The sequence below is a fragment of the Podarcis gaigeae genome (genome assembly GCF_964106915.1).
Source record: "Podarcis gaigeae genome assembly, chromosome: 17".
In the NCBI taxonomy this organism is placed as follows: domain Eukaryota; kingdom Metazoa; phylum Chordata; class Lepidosauria; order Squamata; family Lacertidae; genus Podarcis; species Podarcis gaigeae.
In genome coordinates, this window is record NC_139694.1 from 18948726 (window position 1) to 18969053 (window position 20328).

At 41.4% G+C, this 20328-nt stretch overlaps 2 protein-coding genes across 28 annotated transcripts in view; one reads left to right on the plus strand and one right to left on the minus strand.

The window, feature by feature from the left end:
• The window catches only part of MPDZ (multiple PDZ domain crumbs cell polarity complex component), a 116015-nt gene that overhangs the window by 50991 nt on the left and 44696 nt on the right, over nucleotides 1-20328 (plus strand). For 10 of the 27 annotated variants that reach the window (XM_083718144.1, XM_083718154.1, XM_083718156.1 and 7 more), the window contains exons 18-22: nucleotides 6893-7054; nucleotides 10078-10344; nucleotides 11184-11307; nucleotides 12700-12898; nucleotides 18593-18697. In XM_083718144.1, coding sequence (XP_083574270.1) covers nucleotides 6893-7054; nucleotides 10078-10344; nucleotides 11184-11307; nucleotides 12700-12898; nucleotides 18593-18697 — 857 coding nt within the window. Of the gene's footprint in view, nucleotides 1-1892; nucleotides 2010-6892; nucleotides 7055-10077; nucleotides 10345-11183; nucleotides 11308-12699; nucleotides 12899-15336; nucleotides 15379-18592; nucleotides 18698-20328 lie in introns of all 27 variants that reach the window. The other 17 variants (XM_083718163.1, XM_083718159.1, XM_083718162.1 and 14 more) reach the window with 3 other exon arrangements.
• On the minus strand, nucleotides 2517-5266 carry LOC310835436 (uncharacterized protein; the record flags this gene model as incomplete). The annotated part of the gene is made up of 3 exons (XM_083720068.1): nucleotides 5242-5266; nucleotides 3852-4933; nucleotides 2517-2627 (listed from the first exon to the last, which is right to left on the minus strand). Exons 2-3 carry the CDS (start codon nucleotides 4806-4808, stop codon nucleotides 2517-2519), a joined length of 1068 nt encoding a protein of 355 aa, XP_083576194.1. The 5' UTR covers nucleotides 4809-4933; nucleotides 5242-5266.

A 20328-nucleotide genomic window follows, 5' to 3' on the forward strand; every position in this document is an offset into this window, starting at 1 on the left:
GACAACACTCATTGTGGATGTGTGAACTAATCTCGTTTTGTTTTAAAGTGATGTAAAAAAAAAAATAGTTCCGTCTGTGGAGTTTCATCCGTAAAGGTCAGTTCACACATGTGTAAGTGATGTGGCTTTGGCTGCCATCAAGTGATAAGCATACACCTGTGAACCTGCCCACAGTGTGTCTGATTGCAAAAATAAATAAATAAAACAATAGCAATCTGAAGTGTATCTGAAGAAGTGTGCACAAACACGAAAGCTTATACCAGAACAAACTTAGTTGGTCTATAACTGCTACTGGATTTTTTATATTTTTTATTTTCATTTCAATAGCAATCTGTACTTCAGATACATCAGGGCAGTTCATTTACTCAATAGCATCTTGTTTTCACCCTAGCCATGGAGTTTCATTTGGGAATAGTATACATTGGGCATAGTAATGGGAAGAGGAGTGGCCATCCTGGTTTTACAGAAAATTCAAGAAGGAATTTGTTTAACTCCCATCTCTTGCGGGGGTGCAATTAGTGCCAGCACCATCCGTTAAGAGTTTGGGTGTAATCTTCGACACCTCCCTTTCCATGGAGGCGCAGATTGCAGCTATAACAAAGGCAGCATTTTTTCATCTCCGCCAAGCTAAGCAGTTGGCTCCTTACCTCTCTCGCCCTGACCTAGCCACTGTGATACACGCGACAGTCACCTCCAGACTGGATTATTGTAACTCGCTCTACGTGGGGCTGCCCTTGAGACTGACCCAGAAACTCCAGTGGGTGCAGAATGCTGCAGCGAGACTCCTTACAGGGTCTTCGCTGCGAGACCACATTCACCCAGTGCTATACCAGCTGCACTGGCTCCCGGTGGAGTACAGGATCAGGTTTAAGGTGCTGGTTTTAACCTTTAAAGCCCTATACAGCCTAGGACCCTCGTACCTACGGGACCGCCTCTCCTGGTATGCCCCACAGAGAAACTTACGGTCTTCAAATAAAAACATCTTGAAGGTCCCAGGCCACAGAGAAGTTAGGCTGGCCTCAACTAGAGCCAGGGCTTTCTCGGCTGTGGCTCCGATCTGGTGGAACGCTCTGTCACTAGAGACTAAGGCCCTGAGGGACTTGACATCTTTCCGCAGGCCCTGCAAGACAGAGCTGTTCCACCAGGCCTTTGGCCAGGGCACAGCCTGACTCCCTCCCTCGGCAATCTTCGTGGAGCTCTGGCACAATGGTTGCCAGTGGCTTGATTTGAATCAATTTTATAATGAATGATTTTAGAGTGTTGTTTGTACTGTACTTTTGTACTTTTTTATTTTTGTTAGCCGCCCTGAGCCCGGCTTTGGCTGGGGAGGGCGGGATATAAATAAAATTTATTATTATTATTATTATTATTATTATTATTATTATTATTATTATTATTAAAGCTGGTTTTCTTCCTAACCTCAAACACAGCATTTTTTATTTCAGTGCTCTTAAGTTCAATGGAGCTTACTGATGAACATTTGTGTTTAGATTCTGAGAGTAAGTGGGACTGAAGTCTGTGGGACAAAATAGGTTTAAATCCAATCTGTTATGCTCAGCTACATTGGTAATCGGGCTCTTTTGGTAAATATAGCAAAGTAAATATAAATCATCAGGGCTGAGAAAACATTCCAAATTCCCAGGTGCCAGGACTGGAGTATTAGATACTACCACTGTGCCCAGCTAAAATATTACTTCAAACTCATGGGCATTTCATTCTTCAGTGCTTTTCCTAGCCTTGTAAACCATTATACCTGCTCAGGGCTATCAGAATAACCTGCAGTTCTCTCTCTTTCGGAGGCTCCCATTCATTCCCCTTTCTAAAAATTCCCTCACGCTGCATGTTGTGAACATTAGCCACTATCCATCTCAAGAGCTTCATTCTCTCTGCAGCTTTCACCAGAAGAGGGCTATGTTTCTGCTAAGGAAGATTCCTTTTTCTACACTGCCCAGTCCTTTGAGGAGGAAGGGCCAGCTGATTCAGCCCTCTTCCATGCTGAGCTGGCTCTGGTTAGTGGCCACTTCCTTTCCATGATAATGTGTTAAAACCCTTTTGATCTTATGTTTTCATACCAAACAAAATTTTGTCTAGCGTCAATGGAGAAACAGCCTTGACATTGTAACGTAAAGACGTATTTTAAATTGCTTGCTTAACTTCTTTTTTTTTAAGGGCTTAAGAAGGTTGCTTTATTGGGTTGAGATGCTGATATCTAAATACACACACACACACACACACACACACCCCAAAAGCCCACAAACGCACACCCACAGTCATGAGAAAAAGAAAGTACACCCTCTTTGGTTTTACATATCAGGACATAATAACAATAATCTGTTCCTTAGCAGGTCATAGAATTAGGTAAATTCAACCTCACTCAGGCGAACAGCAACACATGACCAATTATACCGTGTCATGATTTATTTAAGAAAAAAAAAAAGGAAAATGGAGAAGCCACATGTGGAAAAACTAAAAATAAGACAGTAACTTGGATTGGATTTCAAAAATAAATTCCGTGTTTACACATTATCCTGTTTTGAGAATCGTACATCAATATAGGAAAAGGAAATTAAGGCTGCTGTCCTATGCTCTTCTGTAGGAGTAGTTAGTAGACTCACAGGTATTTGTTTCTGGGTAGAAACACAAGATTGGGTGGTCAACCACTTATACAAAACAAGTGGTATTGACAAGAATAAGTTAAGGGGATGTGTATACCACATTACAAAGTGAGGTTTTTTCTGCTGTTTTTCAGGTCATGTTATATCATCACCACACAGTTTATTTAGAAGCTTGATGGATTCTTAGTTGGCTGCAACTTCCATCATTCAAGCAAACTAATCACTTTTAAGTTTCAGTAGGAAGTTTTAATGCATGCACTTGAGATATCACATAAGTGCAGGATTTGTAACATCCTGGATACATTTTTATTGGTCATTAAAAGATTAGTGAAAAGTATACTAGCTTTGAAGTTGGACAATGTATGTATGTATGTATGTATGTATATATATGAGGGACGCAGGTGGCGCTGTGGGTTAAAGCCTCAGCGCCTAGGACTTGCCGATCGAAAGGTCGGCAGTTCGAATCCCTGCAGCGGGGTGCGCTCCCGCTGCTCGGTCCCAGCGCCTGTCAACCTAGCAGTTCGAAAGCACCTCCGGGTGCAAGTAGATAAATAGGGACCGCTTACCAGCGGGAAGGTAAACGGCGTTTCCGTGTGCGGCTCTGGCTCGCCAGATGCAGCTTTGTCACGCTGGCCATGTGACCCGGAAGTGTCTTCGGACAGCGCTGGCCCCTGGCCTCTTAAGTGAGATGGGCGCACAACCCCAGAGTCTGGCAAGACTGGCCCGTACGGGCAGGGGTACCTTTACCTTTACCTTATGTATATATATATATATATATGCAGGTTTTGGTGTCCTCGGGTGTCTTCCCGTGTAAAAGTTGGGGTGTCTAGGCGACGTTTCGACGAGGTCTCACTCGTCATCTTCAGGCTGGTGCTTTCGGCTTCTTGTTACTGGAACAGAGCGGGATCTCAATGTTTGAGTTCCTATAAATACTGTAGAGGGGGTGTGGTGTCTAGCCTCCAATGTTCTGGGCAGAGAGGAAGTTCCCAGGCTAGTGCGCCTTTTCTTCTTTTGTTCCTTAATTACTTGAGAGATACCTTGAGTGATTTCTTGAGTGATATCCTGAGTACCACTTAGGTGGGTCATTAGGTGTGGATTAGTTGCTAAAGTCTTTGTGTCTTGACCTCTTGAACTTTGTGAAGAGTTTTCCTGAGAAGATGGCTGTATTGCACTTAGTTGTGCTTTGGCTTGGCTTCGTGTATAGGGGCGAGCTGTGGTTTTGTGGCTTGTGTCAGCCAGATCTGTGTAGGGATTGCAGGGGGGTGCAGCATCCGGAGGTGCCACCATGGATTGGCTACTGGATGGTGTCAGTAATTCATCTGTGGAGAGGGTCTGGGTTTGGGTCTGGTGTGGTTGATTGGTGTTGGCGTTCTGTGTGCCTCTGGATCTGGTGTCAGTTTTTGTGGGGAGGGCTAATTTCCAGATGTCTGGCAAGCGGGATGTGTCGTCACGCTTGTTCATGTTGTGAGGGTGTTTCTCTATCTCGATGGCTTCCATGATTATTCTCTTGTGGTGATGTTCCGTGTTAAAGAGCAATTTGGAATCTGCAAAATTAATTTCGTGTCCTGTTTCTTTCATGTGTTGGAAAAGAGAGGAAGTTTTTTCTTCTTTTTTGACGGCATTCTTGTGTTCTGCGATACGTGCATTTATTCGTCTGTTTGTTTGTCCAATGTACGTGGCTGGGCAGACTTTGCAGGGTATTTCATAGATCCCTTGGTTTTCCAACTGGATTTTATCCTTGGGGTTTCTGAGGATATTGGCTATTTTTTGGTTGGTGCAAAAGGCTGTTTTGATATTGTGTTTATGGAGGATTTTGCTAATTTTATCTGTAGTGCCCTTGATATAAGGAAGGAGGGCCATGCCATTGTTTTCTTCTGTGTCTTGGTTTTTGGGGGGTGTTTCCTTTTGGATTAGCTTCGTAATCCTGTTTTGCTGGTATCCATTGGCAATTAACACATTTGAGAGATTCTGTAACTCAGTTGTCAAGTGGTCTTTGTCAGCCAGGCGTTTGGTTCTGGAGATGAGAGTCTTGGCTACGGAGTTTATTTGTGCAGGGTGGTGGTGTGATTGTGCATGTAAGTAGCGGTTGGTGTGTGTTTTTTTCTGGTAGATAGTGTGTCCTAGGGAGCCATCAGGTTTTTTGTAGATTAGGACGTCAAGGAAGGGAAGTTGGTTGTTGGCTTCTATTTCCATAGTGAATTGTATTTTGGGGTGTAAGTTGTTGAGATGTGTGAGGAAGCTATCCAGTTTTTCCTTCCCGTGTGGCCAAATTACAAAGGTGTCGTCAACATATCTGAGCCAAAGTTTTATCAAGGGCACTACAGATAAAATTAGCAAAATCCTCCATAAACACAATATCAAAACAGCCTTTTGCACCAACCAAAAAATAGCCAATATCCTCAGAAACCCCAAGGATAAAATCCAGTTGGAAAACCAAGGGATCTATGAAATACCCTGCAAAGTCTGCCCAGCCACGTACATTGGACAAACAAACAGACGAATAAATGCACGTATCGCAGAACACAAGAATGCCGTCAAAAAAGAAGAAAAAACTTCCTCTCTTTTCCAACACATGAAAGAAACAGGACACGGAATTAATTTTGCAGATTCCAAATTGCTCTTTAACACGGAACATCACCACAAGAGAATAATCATGGAAGCCATCGAGATAGAGAAACACCCTCACAACATGAACAAGCGTGACGACACATCCCGCTTGCCAGACATCTGGAAATTAGCCCTCCCCACAAAAACTGACACCAGATCCAGAGGCACACAGAACGCCAACACCAATCAACCACACCAGACCCAAACCCAGACCCTCTCCACAGATGAATTACTGACACCATCCAGTAGCCAATCCATGGTGGCACCTCCGGATGCTGCACCCCCCTGCAATCCCTACACAGATCTGGCTGACACAAGCCACAAAACCACAGCTCGCCCCTATACACGAAGCCAAGCCAAAGCACAACTAAGTGCAATACAGCCATCTTCTCAGGAAAACTCTTCACAAAGTTCAAGAGGTCAAGACACAAAGACTTTAGCAACTAATCCACACCTAATGACCCACCTAAGTGGTACTCAGGATATCACTCAAGAAATCACTCAAGGTATCTCTCAAGTAATTAAGGAACAAAAGAAGAAAAGGCGCACTAGCCTGGGAACTTCCTCTCTGCCCAGAACATTGGAGGCTAGACACCACACCCCCTCTACAGTATTTATAGGAACTCAAACATTGAGATCCCGCTCTGTTCCAGTAACAAGAAGCCGAAAGCACCAGCCTGAAGATGACGAGTGAGACCTCGTCGAAACGTCGCCTAGACACCCCAACTTTTACACGGGAAGACACCCGAGGACACCAAAACCTGCATTCCTGTACCCGTGAAAATCTACGAAAGCATATATATATATATATATATGCAGGTTTTGGTGTCCTCGGGTGTCTTCCCGTGTAAAAGTTGGGGTGTCTAGGCGACGTTTCGACGAGGTCTCACTCGTCATCTTCAGGCTGGTGCTTTCGGCTTCTTGTTACTGGAACAGAGCGGGATCTCAATGTTTGAGTTCCTATAAATACTGTAGAGGGGGTGTGGTGTCTAGCCTCCAATGTTCTGGGCAGAGAGGAAGTTCCCAGGCTAGTGTGCCTTTTCTTCTTTTGTTCCTTAATTACTTGAGAGATACCTTGAGTGATTTCTTGAGTGATATCCTGAGTACCACTTAGGTGGGTCATTAGGTGTGGACACCCGAGGACACCAAAACCTGCATTCCTGTACCCGTGAAAATCTACGAAAGCATATATATATATATATATTTAAAATACGAAAGCATATATATATATATATATATATATATATATATATTTAAAAACCCTATTATTTAAAATAAAATGGACCTGTTTAGACAAACTTAAGCAGTGTACCACATTCTTAAATTCAACAGTGGGACAGCAGGTAGAAAATTATAGGAAATCTTTTCCCCCGCTCCAGCATCAAACATCACCTGTTTATCACTTGATGTACTTGCAAATTCAGATCTAAATAATATTCTCAGATAACACTGGTGTATCATTGAATTTGATGATACAGAGACATAGGTGAAAATGGAAATGGGCTCATTGTGTGTCCAAAAGATTTTGTATGTTGGAAATCAAAATCAAAAAGAAAACTAAAACAAGGCACGGTAGCTAAGAAGTATTCATCCATAGATGCAAATGTTTGGGGCTTATGTGGTACGAATGCAGCAGATAGCCGGACTGATTAAATTGCCTTTGCTGTTAGGTGGATTCAAGTGAGGCAGATCTAGTGGAGGAATCCACCTTCGAATCGCACTATTCCCCAGACAATGATGGTACATTCCAGTCTTCAGTTTCAGCTCTGCATGGCAGCTCCTGTGCCGATGACCTGAAGTATAACCTCTCACTACCCTCTTCAACTCCCAAGGTAAAAAGAAAAATATGTATCATTTTATTGATTGCGGTGAAGCCCCACTGAATGTGAAGATGTTTGCGTTTGGCTGCTGTATTGGATGTAGCAATGACTAATGTCGCCCCGGTTGGTTCCATCTGCTCGTAGGTTTGTTATTAGATTAAAGAGCAATTTCATTTAGGTAGTGTTGACTGAACTCCTTTCAGAAATTTTGGAGACCAAATGCATTTTGTGCTATATGAGGAGGACAACATCGTTTTGAGGTGCTCTTGTTTCATTTCTTAAAAAAAGAAGAATGGTTTCAATGAATTTTAATAATACTGTGGGATATTTTCAAAAAGGTTAACGTAGAGTAACAAACTATTGCTCAAAAAATAACATTTCCACCATACAAGACACTGTTCATTTTCTCCGTATCTTTAATTGTAGTCAGTTAGTTACTATATCCCTTTAGTAAATGTGATGTCGCAGTTAGGCTAAAATTAAATCAACAGCAAAATAGCATCCCACATTCAATTTAACCATAAAGAACAAGATATTTTAAAAATGTTTTGATCCCATACCCAATCCTGTTCTTTAGCATGATGGCATCTTTTACATTTTCTTCCCCGTGTTAAGATTTTCCCCTCTTCCATTTCTTGGCAACCTGTTAATTTTTTTTGCCTAAGCTTCAATAATTTCCTGTGTTTTTTTTTAATACTCATGGTAGTTCTGGCATCATCATTGCCGGTGATGTCGATCCGTTTTCTTAGTTGGTTTGCAGTGTATATTCCTGAAAAAAGGAGTAGCTCATCTTTCACACCTGAGGTTCACCAGCTGGCTGTATCCCTTCTGGAATGTATTTCAGTCTTACTGGCCATGGGGCCGACAGCCGGAGTTTATCTCATAATGGAATTTCCTAATCCACAACAGAATGTACCTTTGCTGTGCCAATGAGACAGATTGCATTGTTTAACTTGGTAATTGTTACTTAAAGGGATTAGACAGAGAGCATGCTGGGAAATGTACATTCTGCAACACATCTGGTCTTACAGAAGACATCACATTGGTGTTCCCAAAGACTCTCTTTCTGTCTCTCTCTCTCCTTTTACATCTACCAGATGCAATCCTATATATGTCTTCTCAGAAGTAAGTCCTGTTGAGTTCAATGGGGCTTACTCCCAGGTAAGTCCTTATAAGACTGCAACCCGAGACTAAAATGCTAACATTCAAGCTTGGTAGCAATTCACGTTTCATTTTGCCCAGATAAAAATAGCCACACAGAAACCAATGCAATATACCATTTCAACTGAGCCAGCGACCTCTCTTCACACAGGGAGAGGTAATATAATAATAATAATAATAATAATAATAATAATAATAATAATAATACCCCACCCATCTGGCTGAGTTTCTGGGTGGCTCCCAACAACATATTAAAATACCCTTCTAGAAGCAGAGGGACATGTGAAGTAGGGAATATCCACCAAAGAAACATTTTCATCCTTAGAAAAGCACAGGAAGCCCACACAAGCAGACCTCGAAATCATAGATCTAAAGTTTGGAATACAGGCAGTTGCAACTCCAAATGACAGACACATTGGAGTTTCAGTACAGTCATTATTCTGAAGAGGGAGGGGGGGGGAGTTCATCTCAAATTTTACATGTTTTGGAGCCTTTCTTCACACTTGCAGAATGAAGCTTTTTGGGTAATTTATTTTAGATACAGTAGTTTGAGAGGAACATTAAAGCACTGATGGGTTAAGAAACGAGCGGGACATTAACTCCCTTATTGATAGACGTGCATTCAAATAATGCTCCATTAGGAGCAGAGTCTCAGGGTTGTATCAAAAGCAGCACCAGTGAAATTACTCTTTTGCAGTGGCAGATCAGGTCCACTTCCTGGTGGGGCCGGGTTGTGGTCCGGCCACCTAGCCACTCCTCTCAGCGTCGGGGTGGTACGGCATCTTGCGTCATGCTGGGGAAAACCCCGGCAACATCACGTTGCCAGGTGGCCAATCAGGTCACTTGGGGGGGTGTGGCCTGAGACAATTTAAGCCTCAGTGTGACTCTGTGGCTTCCTCTTCTGTTTCCTCTCCCTCCTCCCCCCCAGTCCTCCAACTCCAGCTGATTTGGAGGATGTGTGGAGGGCTGCAGGCGCGGAGGGAAAGCTCTGTCTTGCTTGCACAGGTCTGTTGCGCTAGTGGAGACGGAAGAGTGGTTATTGCCCTAGATTTTTAACTATATACATGTTCAGAACAGTAGGTGCTGTTCAGGATTGCTTATGCTGACTGAAATGTCTCATGCTCTTTATGAAATTGTCAGTGTAGTTTGGTATCATGTCTACTTGAAAATGTGCTGCCCTGAGCATACTCCCAGGAAACTGGATAGTAAGGTTGTATCCTTAGGGTGGTATTCAACTATGTTTACTTGGAGTAGATGCCTTGGAATTAATGACCATGACAAAGTTAGGTCTATGAATTTCAGTAGGACTATTTGGAATAAAATCTGGTTGAATACCCTTGGGTGCTCTTGCCTGGAAGCAAGCCCCACTGAACACAGTGAGATATACTTCTGAGTAAACATGTGTCGGTTTTGCTCTGATGGCCTGTAATTCTATGCACTTACTTACTTGGGGGTAGGTCTCACGGAACTGTGTGAGACTTAACTTCTGAGTAGATGTGCAGAGATTTTAGTTCTGTCTTGGTGATTGGAAAAGCATTTAGTCTTTGCTGAATTCACTTTCAAGAGATGGGCAGAACAATAACATTGTTGTTGTTTAGTTGTTTAGTCGTGTCCGACTCTTCGTGACCCCATGGACCAGAGCACACCAGGCACTCCTGTCTTCCACTACCTTCCAGAGTTTTGTCAAATTCATGTTGGTAGCTTCGAGAACATTGTCCAACCATCTCTCCCTCTGTCGTCCCCTTCTCCTTGTGCCCTCAATCTTTCCCAACGTCAGGGTCTTTTCCAGGAAGTCTTCTCTTCTCAAACAATAACATACCAAACTGTTATTCTAAAAGTCAAATAAACTTTTAAAATCTTTTTTTAAAAAATAGGCTGTTTGCAAAGAAAGTTCAAATGCCTCAGCTGGTTACCATTTACCGGACCAAAACTTGTACACCATGGATCTAATGCAAAGGGGAGCAGAGAGCAGATCTTCTGCTGATGTATGTGTGGAACAGTCTGCTGGGAGCACAAGAAAAGATCCAGTAACACATTCTCCTAAGAAACAAGCTGAACATGAAAACACAGGAACTTGGACAGCTGAAGCCTCACACAATGCAAATTTAACTTCTAGATTGAACCCTGATGCTACTGGGAAAGTAAGTGTTTCATTGCATATGTTTGTGCAGTAATGCCAGTATTTCCAGGGACCACAAAACGGAACTGATAGCCTTCCGGATATTACTGTGCTTACGAACTCCCTTAATAACTCTGCCAGCCTTGATAGCCTGGTGGAATAACAGGCTCCCCTTGCAACATGGTATATCTCCCAGGTGTCCTTCCAGCAGTGCTGGTTCCTCTTGTTCAGGGCGACCGAAGTGTCTGGCTTTGTTGTAAAGATGGCTATGTTGGTGATCAATTTATGGCCTAGGCCTGTTTCAAAGGGTTGTGCTACTACTGTCAGCATAGCATCCGTTCTGTAAAACTGTTCTGAGCGATAGTAAGTAAGGGCTAAGTTTGCAGAGAGCTCCAAAGTGAAAGGGTGCAGGGATACAAAGCATTTCTCTCTCTCGTTCTTCTAGGTCAGGCTGATTTGCAGCACAAGCATGCAGCAGGAGCTTGTTCTTGGACAGAGCAGGAAGACTTTGGCATAAAATCAGGCTTATACTCCTGCCTACCTCTCCAGAACTCTGCTGCTGCTGCTTGCACTGAAAAAGATAGTTTGCTTTATTTTCTTGCTTTGCTGCCAATGCACTTGCATAAATGCTGATGTTTTAGCAGTAAACCACCGTGTTACTTCTTTTTTATCCTTTTAGCGCAGTCATATTAATTTGAAGGGAAACAAGAGTTCTGTAAGCAAATTAGGAATTACACATTTTCTTATTACGTGAATGCCTAGCAGATTGGAAACCATCTGTAATTGGCAAATCACACGGAATCCAATAATGCTCTCCAGTTACTTGTCTCTATAAACTGACACTGTTTTTCTTCTTATCAGGATCACGTACTCTTGATGGAAAATAACAGCTTAACGCATGCTGGGAGGTATTCTGCAACCCTAAATACAAACAAAAACAAGTTTGAGAAGACGATTACTATTGCAAAAGGCAATTCAAGTTTAGGTAGTGTATCTGCATCACCTTTTCTGCCGTTGTTGTAATTTCTGCCTACTTGCTCCCCAAATAGAACTGTGTAATGGTATGAAAAACAACAACAGACAAACCCATTGAGAGTGTGGCTGCAGTGTAGGCAATCTGCAACTTTTCAGGTCCATGGTGCTGTCTCCAGGAATAAGTTTTTCCCAGGAGAGTAGGAAGATATTTCAACACAGGTGTTTTGTTTTGTTTTGCTAATTGGGTGGAATTCCTTCTATTGTTTTGCTCATGATATGGCATGAGATTTAATGTGAGTCAATAATATCAAACCGACCTACGTAATTCTAGTAATTAGTGGTGAGATGGGAAACATATGGCCCTTAAGGTATTTTTGGCTTTCAGCTCCCATCATTCCTAGTTGTGAGAAATTGTGGGAAACATGGTCCAACAAGACCTTTCCAAAGTGTTTGACACTGGGCAATTGGAATTAGTTAATAGAATTTATTGCTTGCATCTTTTAGCGAATACTTCAGCTAAGAGTTGTCGCAACCATGACCCTGAGTAAAGCCTCACAAGACTGTCTAATCTTCTTCAGAGGATGAACGAACAACAGCACATTGAGACTGCAGTCCTATATATACTGTTACTTGGAAGCAAATCCCGTTTATTTAAAATATTTATATCTTGCCCTTCATTACGAGATTTCCCTGTGGGGAACAATAAAACTCATTCTAAAACCACAAAGCCATTAAAAAGATGCAAGAGTGGGTCAGATTGCAATTAGCATCAGTTATAAAACTATAGAGCAACATCTATAAAAATCTCAAGCTGAGCACTTAACAGTTTCCAAATGCTTGAGTAAATAACTATGTCTTGATCTGATGCCGAACTGAGAGGTGATGGGTGTTCCACAACTGGGGCACAACCCCAGTGAAGCTTCTTAGGCCCTTGCATAGTGTATAACTCCTGGAAGCTGGACCATTTAAGTCAAGGGGACTTCATTCTGAATAGGATTACACTGTAAAAATAGCCATTCCTCAATATATCAGTGTGATGTTCAGAATGGAGTTTGTGCTAGACAGCTGTCAAGAAACAGAAGTCATGGTCAGGCTTGCAGCTTTGCATAAATTTAAATATCAGCATCTTGCTCAGAATGATTCTGTAAAAACGGCCTTATCCTAATATTATCAAATTTCACATGTGGTTTTATTTTTTATTCTGAGTGGGTGGGTGAGTGGGGAGGTTGTAGGTGGTGGTTTGCCTCTATGGATGCATATCTGCTATCGGCAAAAACACCTATGTATAAGGTTTAAGTTGCCTGTTTTTTGGGTCTTCTCATAGGCTGGAATTTGCTACCATATTACCTGTAATATTGGCTGCAAATTTATCTATTTTATTTTCTTCTACTTCTCCTTTAAGGGATGACAGTAAGTTCCAATAAAGATGGCTCTGGAATGATAGTCCGCAGCATTATCCATGGGGGCTCCATAAGTCGCGATGGGCGCATTGGTGTTGGGGACTGCATTCTGTCTGTCAATGAGGAACCTACCACTAATTTAACCAATGCACAGGCACGAGCTATGCTGCGGAGACATTCCCTCGTCGGACCAGATATAAAGTATGTAGAGTCAATTGGCGCAAGAACAATGTCTTCTGTATTTATTTATTTATTTATTTATTTATTTATTTATTTATTTTCTTTAAAAATAATCTCGAAGGACATCATATTCCACACTTACCTTGAAGTTATGTTCCGAATTCAGAATTTAAATGGCTAGAACAGGCACCCCCAAACTCGGCCCTCCGGATGTTTTGGGACTACAATTCCCATCATCCCTGACCACTGGTCCTGTTAGCTAGGGATGATGGGAGTTGTAGTCCCAGAACATCTGGAGGGCCGAGTTTGAGGGTGCCTGGGCTAGAATAATTCGAAATTGCCAGTCTGAGTCCAGGAAGAAAATTTCAAGATTGTGATTCTCAGCACGGCCTGCTCTGACCCAAGTTTACAGTTTTTAATGAGCATCCTTAAGATTTAAGTCTGATTTAAATCTACCAGTCCTCCCTGGGGTACATTTCTTTCCTTACTCCCACTCTGGGATCCCTTCAGATTCAACCTGTTAGGTGGGTTTGACATAAACATTTTATGTTCTCTTGCATCAGATTGCATCAGATCAGCATCAGATTGCCTTCCTTACATGGCCAAGAAGGGCTCCTTTTTTCACTAGTACACTTGCTGGTTTTCCTTCACCCTCACAAGGCAGCAAGTGTCCCAGTCCCCCCTCCTTTTTCACACAAACAGATTCCTCCAGCTTCTAGCAGATGCAAGCATGTTCCCATAGGACCCAAGTTATGCAGTGTCTTTCTGAGTGGAGAGAGCTGTGCCCTGTTATATTATGCTATGTGACTGCATGCTTGGTGCAAGAAGAGCCTCTCAGCTCCTTGCTCTTTGATGGGGAGAAAACTTGGATTGCGTACCACCTGTGACTGAAGACCTTTGCTCAGGAAGATAAACTAGGGAAAATGTTGGAATTTTTATAAGGGAAGTCTACTCTCTGTTTGCCAAAGATTCTTTTCTTTGAGAAAAATCTCAGTAGTGAAAAAGTGGCTAATTACAGAAACTATGACACATGGCATTAAGACAGAAGAATAATGTTTTAAAGTATAACTCTCAGTACATCTTTGACAAATATCAGGAAAGCAGTTTATCTTGTTTCTACATTTGTATTTCACACATGTAGACTTAGAGGCAGGGTAGCTTGTTACTTGAAAGGGGAACAAAAATCTAAAGCCTAGAAATAAAATACGCTGAATTGAAATAGTTTGCCGCCTGCTTACTCTCTGAAGACAACAGCAACAGGTGTATTATCTTTACTGCATGTTAGGTGTTCAGACACAAGATGCTTTCAGGTAACCCAGGTCATTTACAACAAACTGGTGTAACCCGTAACTTCCTGGACCTATTAGTGGTATCTTGGTCATTTGCTTAAATTGCATGTATATAGTAAAAGGTAAATGACCCCTGAATGGTTAAGTCCAGTCAATGGCGGAAGGTGAATGCATGTTGTAGGCCCTTTATGAATAGAAAAAATCCTCTTTACACATTGAGGTGTGCACAACTCGCATCCTAATTAGGGTCCTTAGCTTTCTATCCTATCCAATCAGAAGCAGACCAAAGGTTCAGTTCCTCTGGGCACGCCTGTCTTATCTATCAACTATCTATCTATCATCTATCATCTATCATCTATCATCTATCTATCTATCTATCATCTATCTATCTATCATCTATCTATCTATCTATCTATCTATCTATCTATCTATCTATCTATCTATCATCTATCTATCTATCTATCATCTATCTATCTATCTATCTATCTATCTATCTATCTATCTATCATCTATCTATCTATCATCTATCTATCTATCTATCTATCTATCTATCTATCTATCTATCTATCTATCTATCATCTATCATCTATCTATCATCTATCTATCTATCTATCTATCTATTTATCTATCATCTATCTATCTATCATCTATCTATCTATCATCTATCTATCTATATCTCTATCATCTATCATCTATCTATCTAATCTATATCTAGCCAAACATGTACATTTTTTTCTAAGCAGACAAGCAGATGTGTGGCCTCACTTCTCACTCCACCTTACAATTTCTGTAATAATATCTAGGGCTTTGCTTTTTAGCAGCAGTCGTAACAGCTGCTTGTAACATCTGCCAGATAATTACCGAGCTGATTCAGAATTCACCTGCCTTCACCGAACGTGTGGAGATGAATCTCTGATCAAGGAAATAAAAGATTGATTGCGGTTCCATTTTTCATGCTTGTTAATAATCACCGCTATACACTCCCAATAAAGAGCAGATGCTTTCTGTTGGGAGGTGTGGATAGAATGGAGGTGGAAAGGGGAGAAGAGGAGAGAGAATAGGAGTGCACACTTTTAATGGCGTGTGTGCGCATCTTGCATTCAGCACAAGTCACTGACATTTGTTAACACCATTGTAAAAAGATGCTGCGTCGTATGCTTCACATTCTAGATCTTCTCCAACACCTGCTGATGATCAGGCCCCCTTTTATGTGTGAGTATCAGTGATTTAAAAGCTCATTATAGCTCTGTGTTGCAACTTGTCTGTTAAACCATTCATGCTTTCATAACACCCAAAGTAGCTGGGATATATCCAGATATAGGTACAGCATTATGTACGCAGACTTACATGGCTGCCTTCATCCAATTAGTCTGTTACTAGAATTGACAAGTTGATTCATTACCCAATTACATTACAGTATACTGGCATTTTTGGAGGTATTTAATAAAGATAACTTTTTTTTGTCTTCTTAAATAGCACAGTAAAATAGGATATCGGGGGAGGGGTTTCATCTTCAAAGGGGAGAGGTCCATTTATGAGAAGGAGTTTGATTGTTAACAGTTTTCCTTTACTAGACAAGTCAGCCTGCCAACTGACAAGTATTAACCAGTCGCATGGGGCAGAGTATTTTTCTGGACTAAAACAGAAGACACGTTTCATCCTATGCTTAAAAAATCAAACATGCATATATTTACTCACATAGTTTCAGAGGGGGGGCGGTTAAGTGTAATTTATCTTCTTTACAACCGCTGGATAGCTGCATTAGTACAGGCAACCCCCGTTTTTGGTGTGACAGATATGTGTGCAATCACATACACGTGCTCAGGGCAGAACCTGGAAGTAACATGGAAACATCATAAAAGATGTCACTCAAGGTGCGAAACAGGTGGGGCAGTGGCGGAACGGGGTGTTTGAATTGCACACGATTTCACACAAGCGTGCAATGACCTGGAACGCAACCTCTGTGCAAATTGGGGTTTGCCTGTACTGCTTTTAGTTTCAGCACCCTACATTCCACTTTGCCCAGTCAGGATTCAGGTATAGGATTTTGCTTTCTGAAAAACAATGATGCTTTTCTAGTCGTCTGTGACACAGCTTCATCTGGGATTCCCAGTGCATCCTTGTTCCTCTCCTTGTGATGATGTATTGGCAGGGAAATACAGAATCATTGCTCGGAGTCTTTCCTCTTCTGATAGGCATAGAGAGCGGTTTGATACATGCAATATGCAGCGTAATTCAGTTCATGTGCATTCAGAAGTTAAGTCCCTTTGAATTCAGTAGGACTTACTCCTAGGTAACTGTGTATATAGGATTACAGTCGTAATGGTTTGGTTTTGCAAAGCACACTTCAGCAATTGTTATAGCACAGGACTGTGCTCCTTCTCACTGCATTTATGCATTCAATCTGATTATATATTGTGGTTTTTCAGCATTGCTATACAACTGTGTATCGCAACACTAGTAAAGATACCTGAACACTCTTTCCCAAGGTGCTAGTTACTGATACAATCATGGATGTACTGATATCTGGATTAATCTCACTGTCATATTTTCTGTGACACTAATGTTTTACTCTCTCCACTGTGTAACCAAAAGACTCTAGTTGCCAAGCCTGTTGACTGTATTGTAAATTGTCCTGAATGTGATCACAGATTTCTTTATTTGGCATATTTCCTATCATAGTATGTACAGAAGGCTTTTTTGTGTGGCTATAGAATCAAGCATGCAGTTGATTCCTTTTAGTATTGCATGCTGCCTCACGTTTACACCACTGTCCTCTGACTTTATTTAGCGCAGGATATGATTCATTCATTTATTTATTTTTGCTTACTTTCTGAGTGCCGAGCTGATGTGTAGTCAGTTTAGTCCTTTCCAGCTTCAGTTTTTCAGCCTTTCCTGCCAATTATGGAATCTAAAGTGGATGGGCTTGTGAGCCATCTCTCCTTTTATCATATCCTCCTTCCTAAATTGTCTTTCAACCAAAAAGAATGTTGTACAACTACCCAATTCTACTCTCATTTTCCATATAATCTAAAGATCTGAAGTTGTGACATCTGTTGGAATTTTTTTGTTGAATGTATGAATGAAGTTTCCCCTGCTCTGGAATCTCTCTCTATAGTGCTAGATTTTTTATTTATTTATCCATGTGATTTATTTATCAATGTGATACCATTTTCATTTCTAATGTTACCATAGCTTTATTCACTTTCCCCCCTAGTTACAATCATGTGTTTTGTTGCATTTACCAGTTTAAAAGAATCATGTTACCTCCATAAATACCACCATCTCTCCAGACTTTCTGACCACTACTACTTATTTCTCTCTAAAATGAGCACTTTAAAGGGATAACCTCCGAAACAACAAGGCAGCATTTTAGCCAGAATGGATGTCTGCAAACGGCAGGGGTAATTTTATCGCAGTCAAGTTGATGCAGTTGATATATTGATTGGCAGTGGGGAACAGTAATGAGGCATAAGGAATTTTTGTTTTAGTATTTTTTTTTTTAAAAAAATCAATTTTCCATATTTATGATTGCCTTTGTGAAGCACCCAAGTTGAGGTACAAGGAATAAAGCAAAAACAAGCCAATTATGAATATTCCAAACATTAAAATGACAAAAAACCTCAGCAGCATTAGCCGCTTTCATCCTTCCTGTTGTGTGTGCAGAACCTTCTTGGAGAGACTGCTCTACAATTGCGGTGCCATTGCTAAGACTATCCTGCTTTGAGTTGCAAGCCACCTAATCTCAGAGGAAGGAAAATAGTACCCAGAGGAAAGATATATCAGTTTGATATGAAAGGGGACGTGTGTAGCTAGTAGCAGTTTTTCACTAGTAGAAACTGCTTCCAATCATGCAAGGCAACACAATTTTCAAACTCCTACCACTGCACACACAAAGATGTGTTAAAGCCCTCTGTGGCTCATTCCCTGCTGTTCCAGAGGACCTTCCAACCTTCAGGAGCAGTTTCTTTTTTAGCAGACTGGGGTGGGCTGCAGTACTTAGGGAGAATTAGTGAGTACTGTGAGAGGAAGTGCTTTTCTCCAACACAAAACTATTATTGGTGGCAACCCAGAGAGAAGCAGCTCCTGAAAGTAAACACTGGATCCACGTGTTTCTGTCACCACACCTCTGAATCTTAGCTGTCATGCTTTTAGCATTTTCACCAGTTTTAGAGCCCAGCATGTATCATTCATTGTTATTTCTAGGTCATCCAATAAGATGAAAGGTTCTGAATCATGGCCTAGATCTTGGTATTGTGCTCTTGTTTGGAATTGTTGCACACCCCATTAATTCAAAGAGAGACTTTTGGCTCAAGAACCAAGTAGTGCGGATGGAGAAGGCCTTAAAATCGTGACTGCTTGTTACTGAGCTATTCCTCAGACACCTGCAGCATTTTAGGTTTATTTTTTATGTTTTATATTGCAGCATTACCTATGTGCCAGCAGAGCAGTTTGAAGAGTACCAGGTCAGCTTAGGGCAGCAGCTAGAAGAAAGAATGCCACTAGATGTTTTTCCTTCACATGTTGTCAGGTAATCTACTACACCATATTGCTATAATCCTTTCCTTTACCTCTGTTTACACATACATATGCTAATAGCATGAAAATTCTACCTCCATCCTTGCTGAAGCAAAAAACTTTTACTAAAAAACGATAGGCAAATGTCTGGCGTCTGTTTACTCTAGACGATAATATGGTGGTTGTGTTTTTTTTAAAGCACAGACAAAGAAATACTTAGGCTAGCCAATGATTTGCTTCAGAAACGTTGTTCACCATTGTGCAAATATTTTGGCTTGTACTAAACCAGAGTTACTGGTGTGGGCTTCATGGGGAACTGTTCTTGATAAAAGCCAGGACTGTCACAGCGAAGGCAGAGCATGATGGGACGAGGGACCAGCTCGTTTACAGCATAATAAATCATGGTTTGTTAAAGCTATGGTTTTCCTAGTAGTGATGTATGGAAGTGAGAGCTGGGCCATAAAGAAGGCTGATCGCCGAAGAATTGATGCTTTTGAATTATTGTGCTGGAGGAGACTCCTGAGAGTCCCATGGACTGCAAGAAGATCAAACCTATCCATTCTGAAGGAAATCAGCCCTGAGTGCTCACTGGAAGGACAGATCCTGAAGCTGAGGCTCCAATACTGTGGCCACCTCATGAGAAGAGAAGACTCCCTAGAAAAGACCCTGATGCTGGGAAAGATTGAGGGCACAAGGAGAAGGGGACAACAGAGGATGAGATGGTTGGACAGTGTTCTCGAAGCTACCAGCATGAGTTTGACCAAACTGCGAGAGGCAGTGGAAGACAGGAGTGCCTGGCGTGTTCTGGTTCATGGGGTCACAAAGAGTTGGACACGACTAAACGACTAAACAACAACAAAAATCATGGTTTTCCTCCCGAAGAGAAAATAACAGTTAATTGACTAGTCATTATTCTGCCTTCCTTTCCCCCGGCTCCCCATTCTTAACCTCCACCAGTGACTTTTCCTACAAATGAGAATAGGATTATTCCAGAGGAATTGTGAAATTGCAAGAAGGATTTATGATATTTAGCAATATGTTCACAGTTTGGATTTGGGTTGGCATAAGATATGAATGGATACCATTTTTGAATGAAATTGTCAATGTGACTTTGTGAACCGTCTTGTCCAACTGGTAATGCCTTCAAATGGAAGGCTGTTGTGTGTCATGGAGTGCTATTCTGGAATACCAGGGATGTGAGGAGGGGGGGGAGTCCATATGTAGATATAAAATACAACCTGCAGTTTTTGGATCTTGATTGATATACAGAATATAGAATCACCTCCATTTCCTATACATTTCTTATCCTTCTTCCTATTCTTGTGCCCTTGTTATTGTCTTAGTTGTATTTTTATTTTCTCAGTTTGCTTGCAAGGTTGTATTTTTTTTTATCTCCCAAAAGCCCCAAGAGTTCAAAAAACAATGCAACTGGAAATTGTATCCATTTCTAGTCTGATTGACTGGGGAAAGTGCTTTAGATTGTTTGATTTTTTAAAAAATGTGGAGCAAGGCTATAATCCTGGATTGTATTCAGTTAAGTTATATTCTGAGTAGACCCATTGAAATGGATGGACTAGAGTTAGTCACACCCATTAATTTCAATGGGTCTACGCTGAGTAGAGTTAACTTTGGTTATGACCCTTT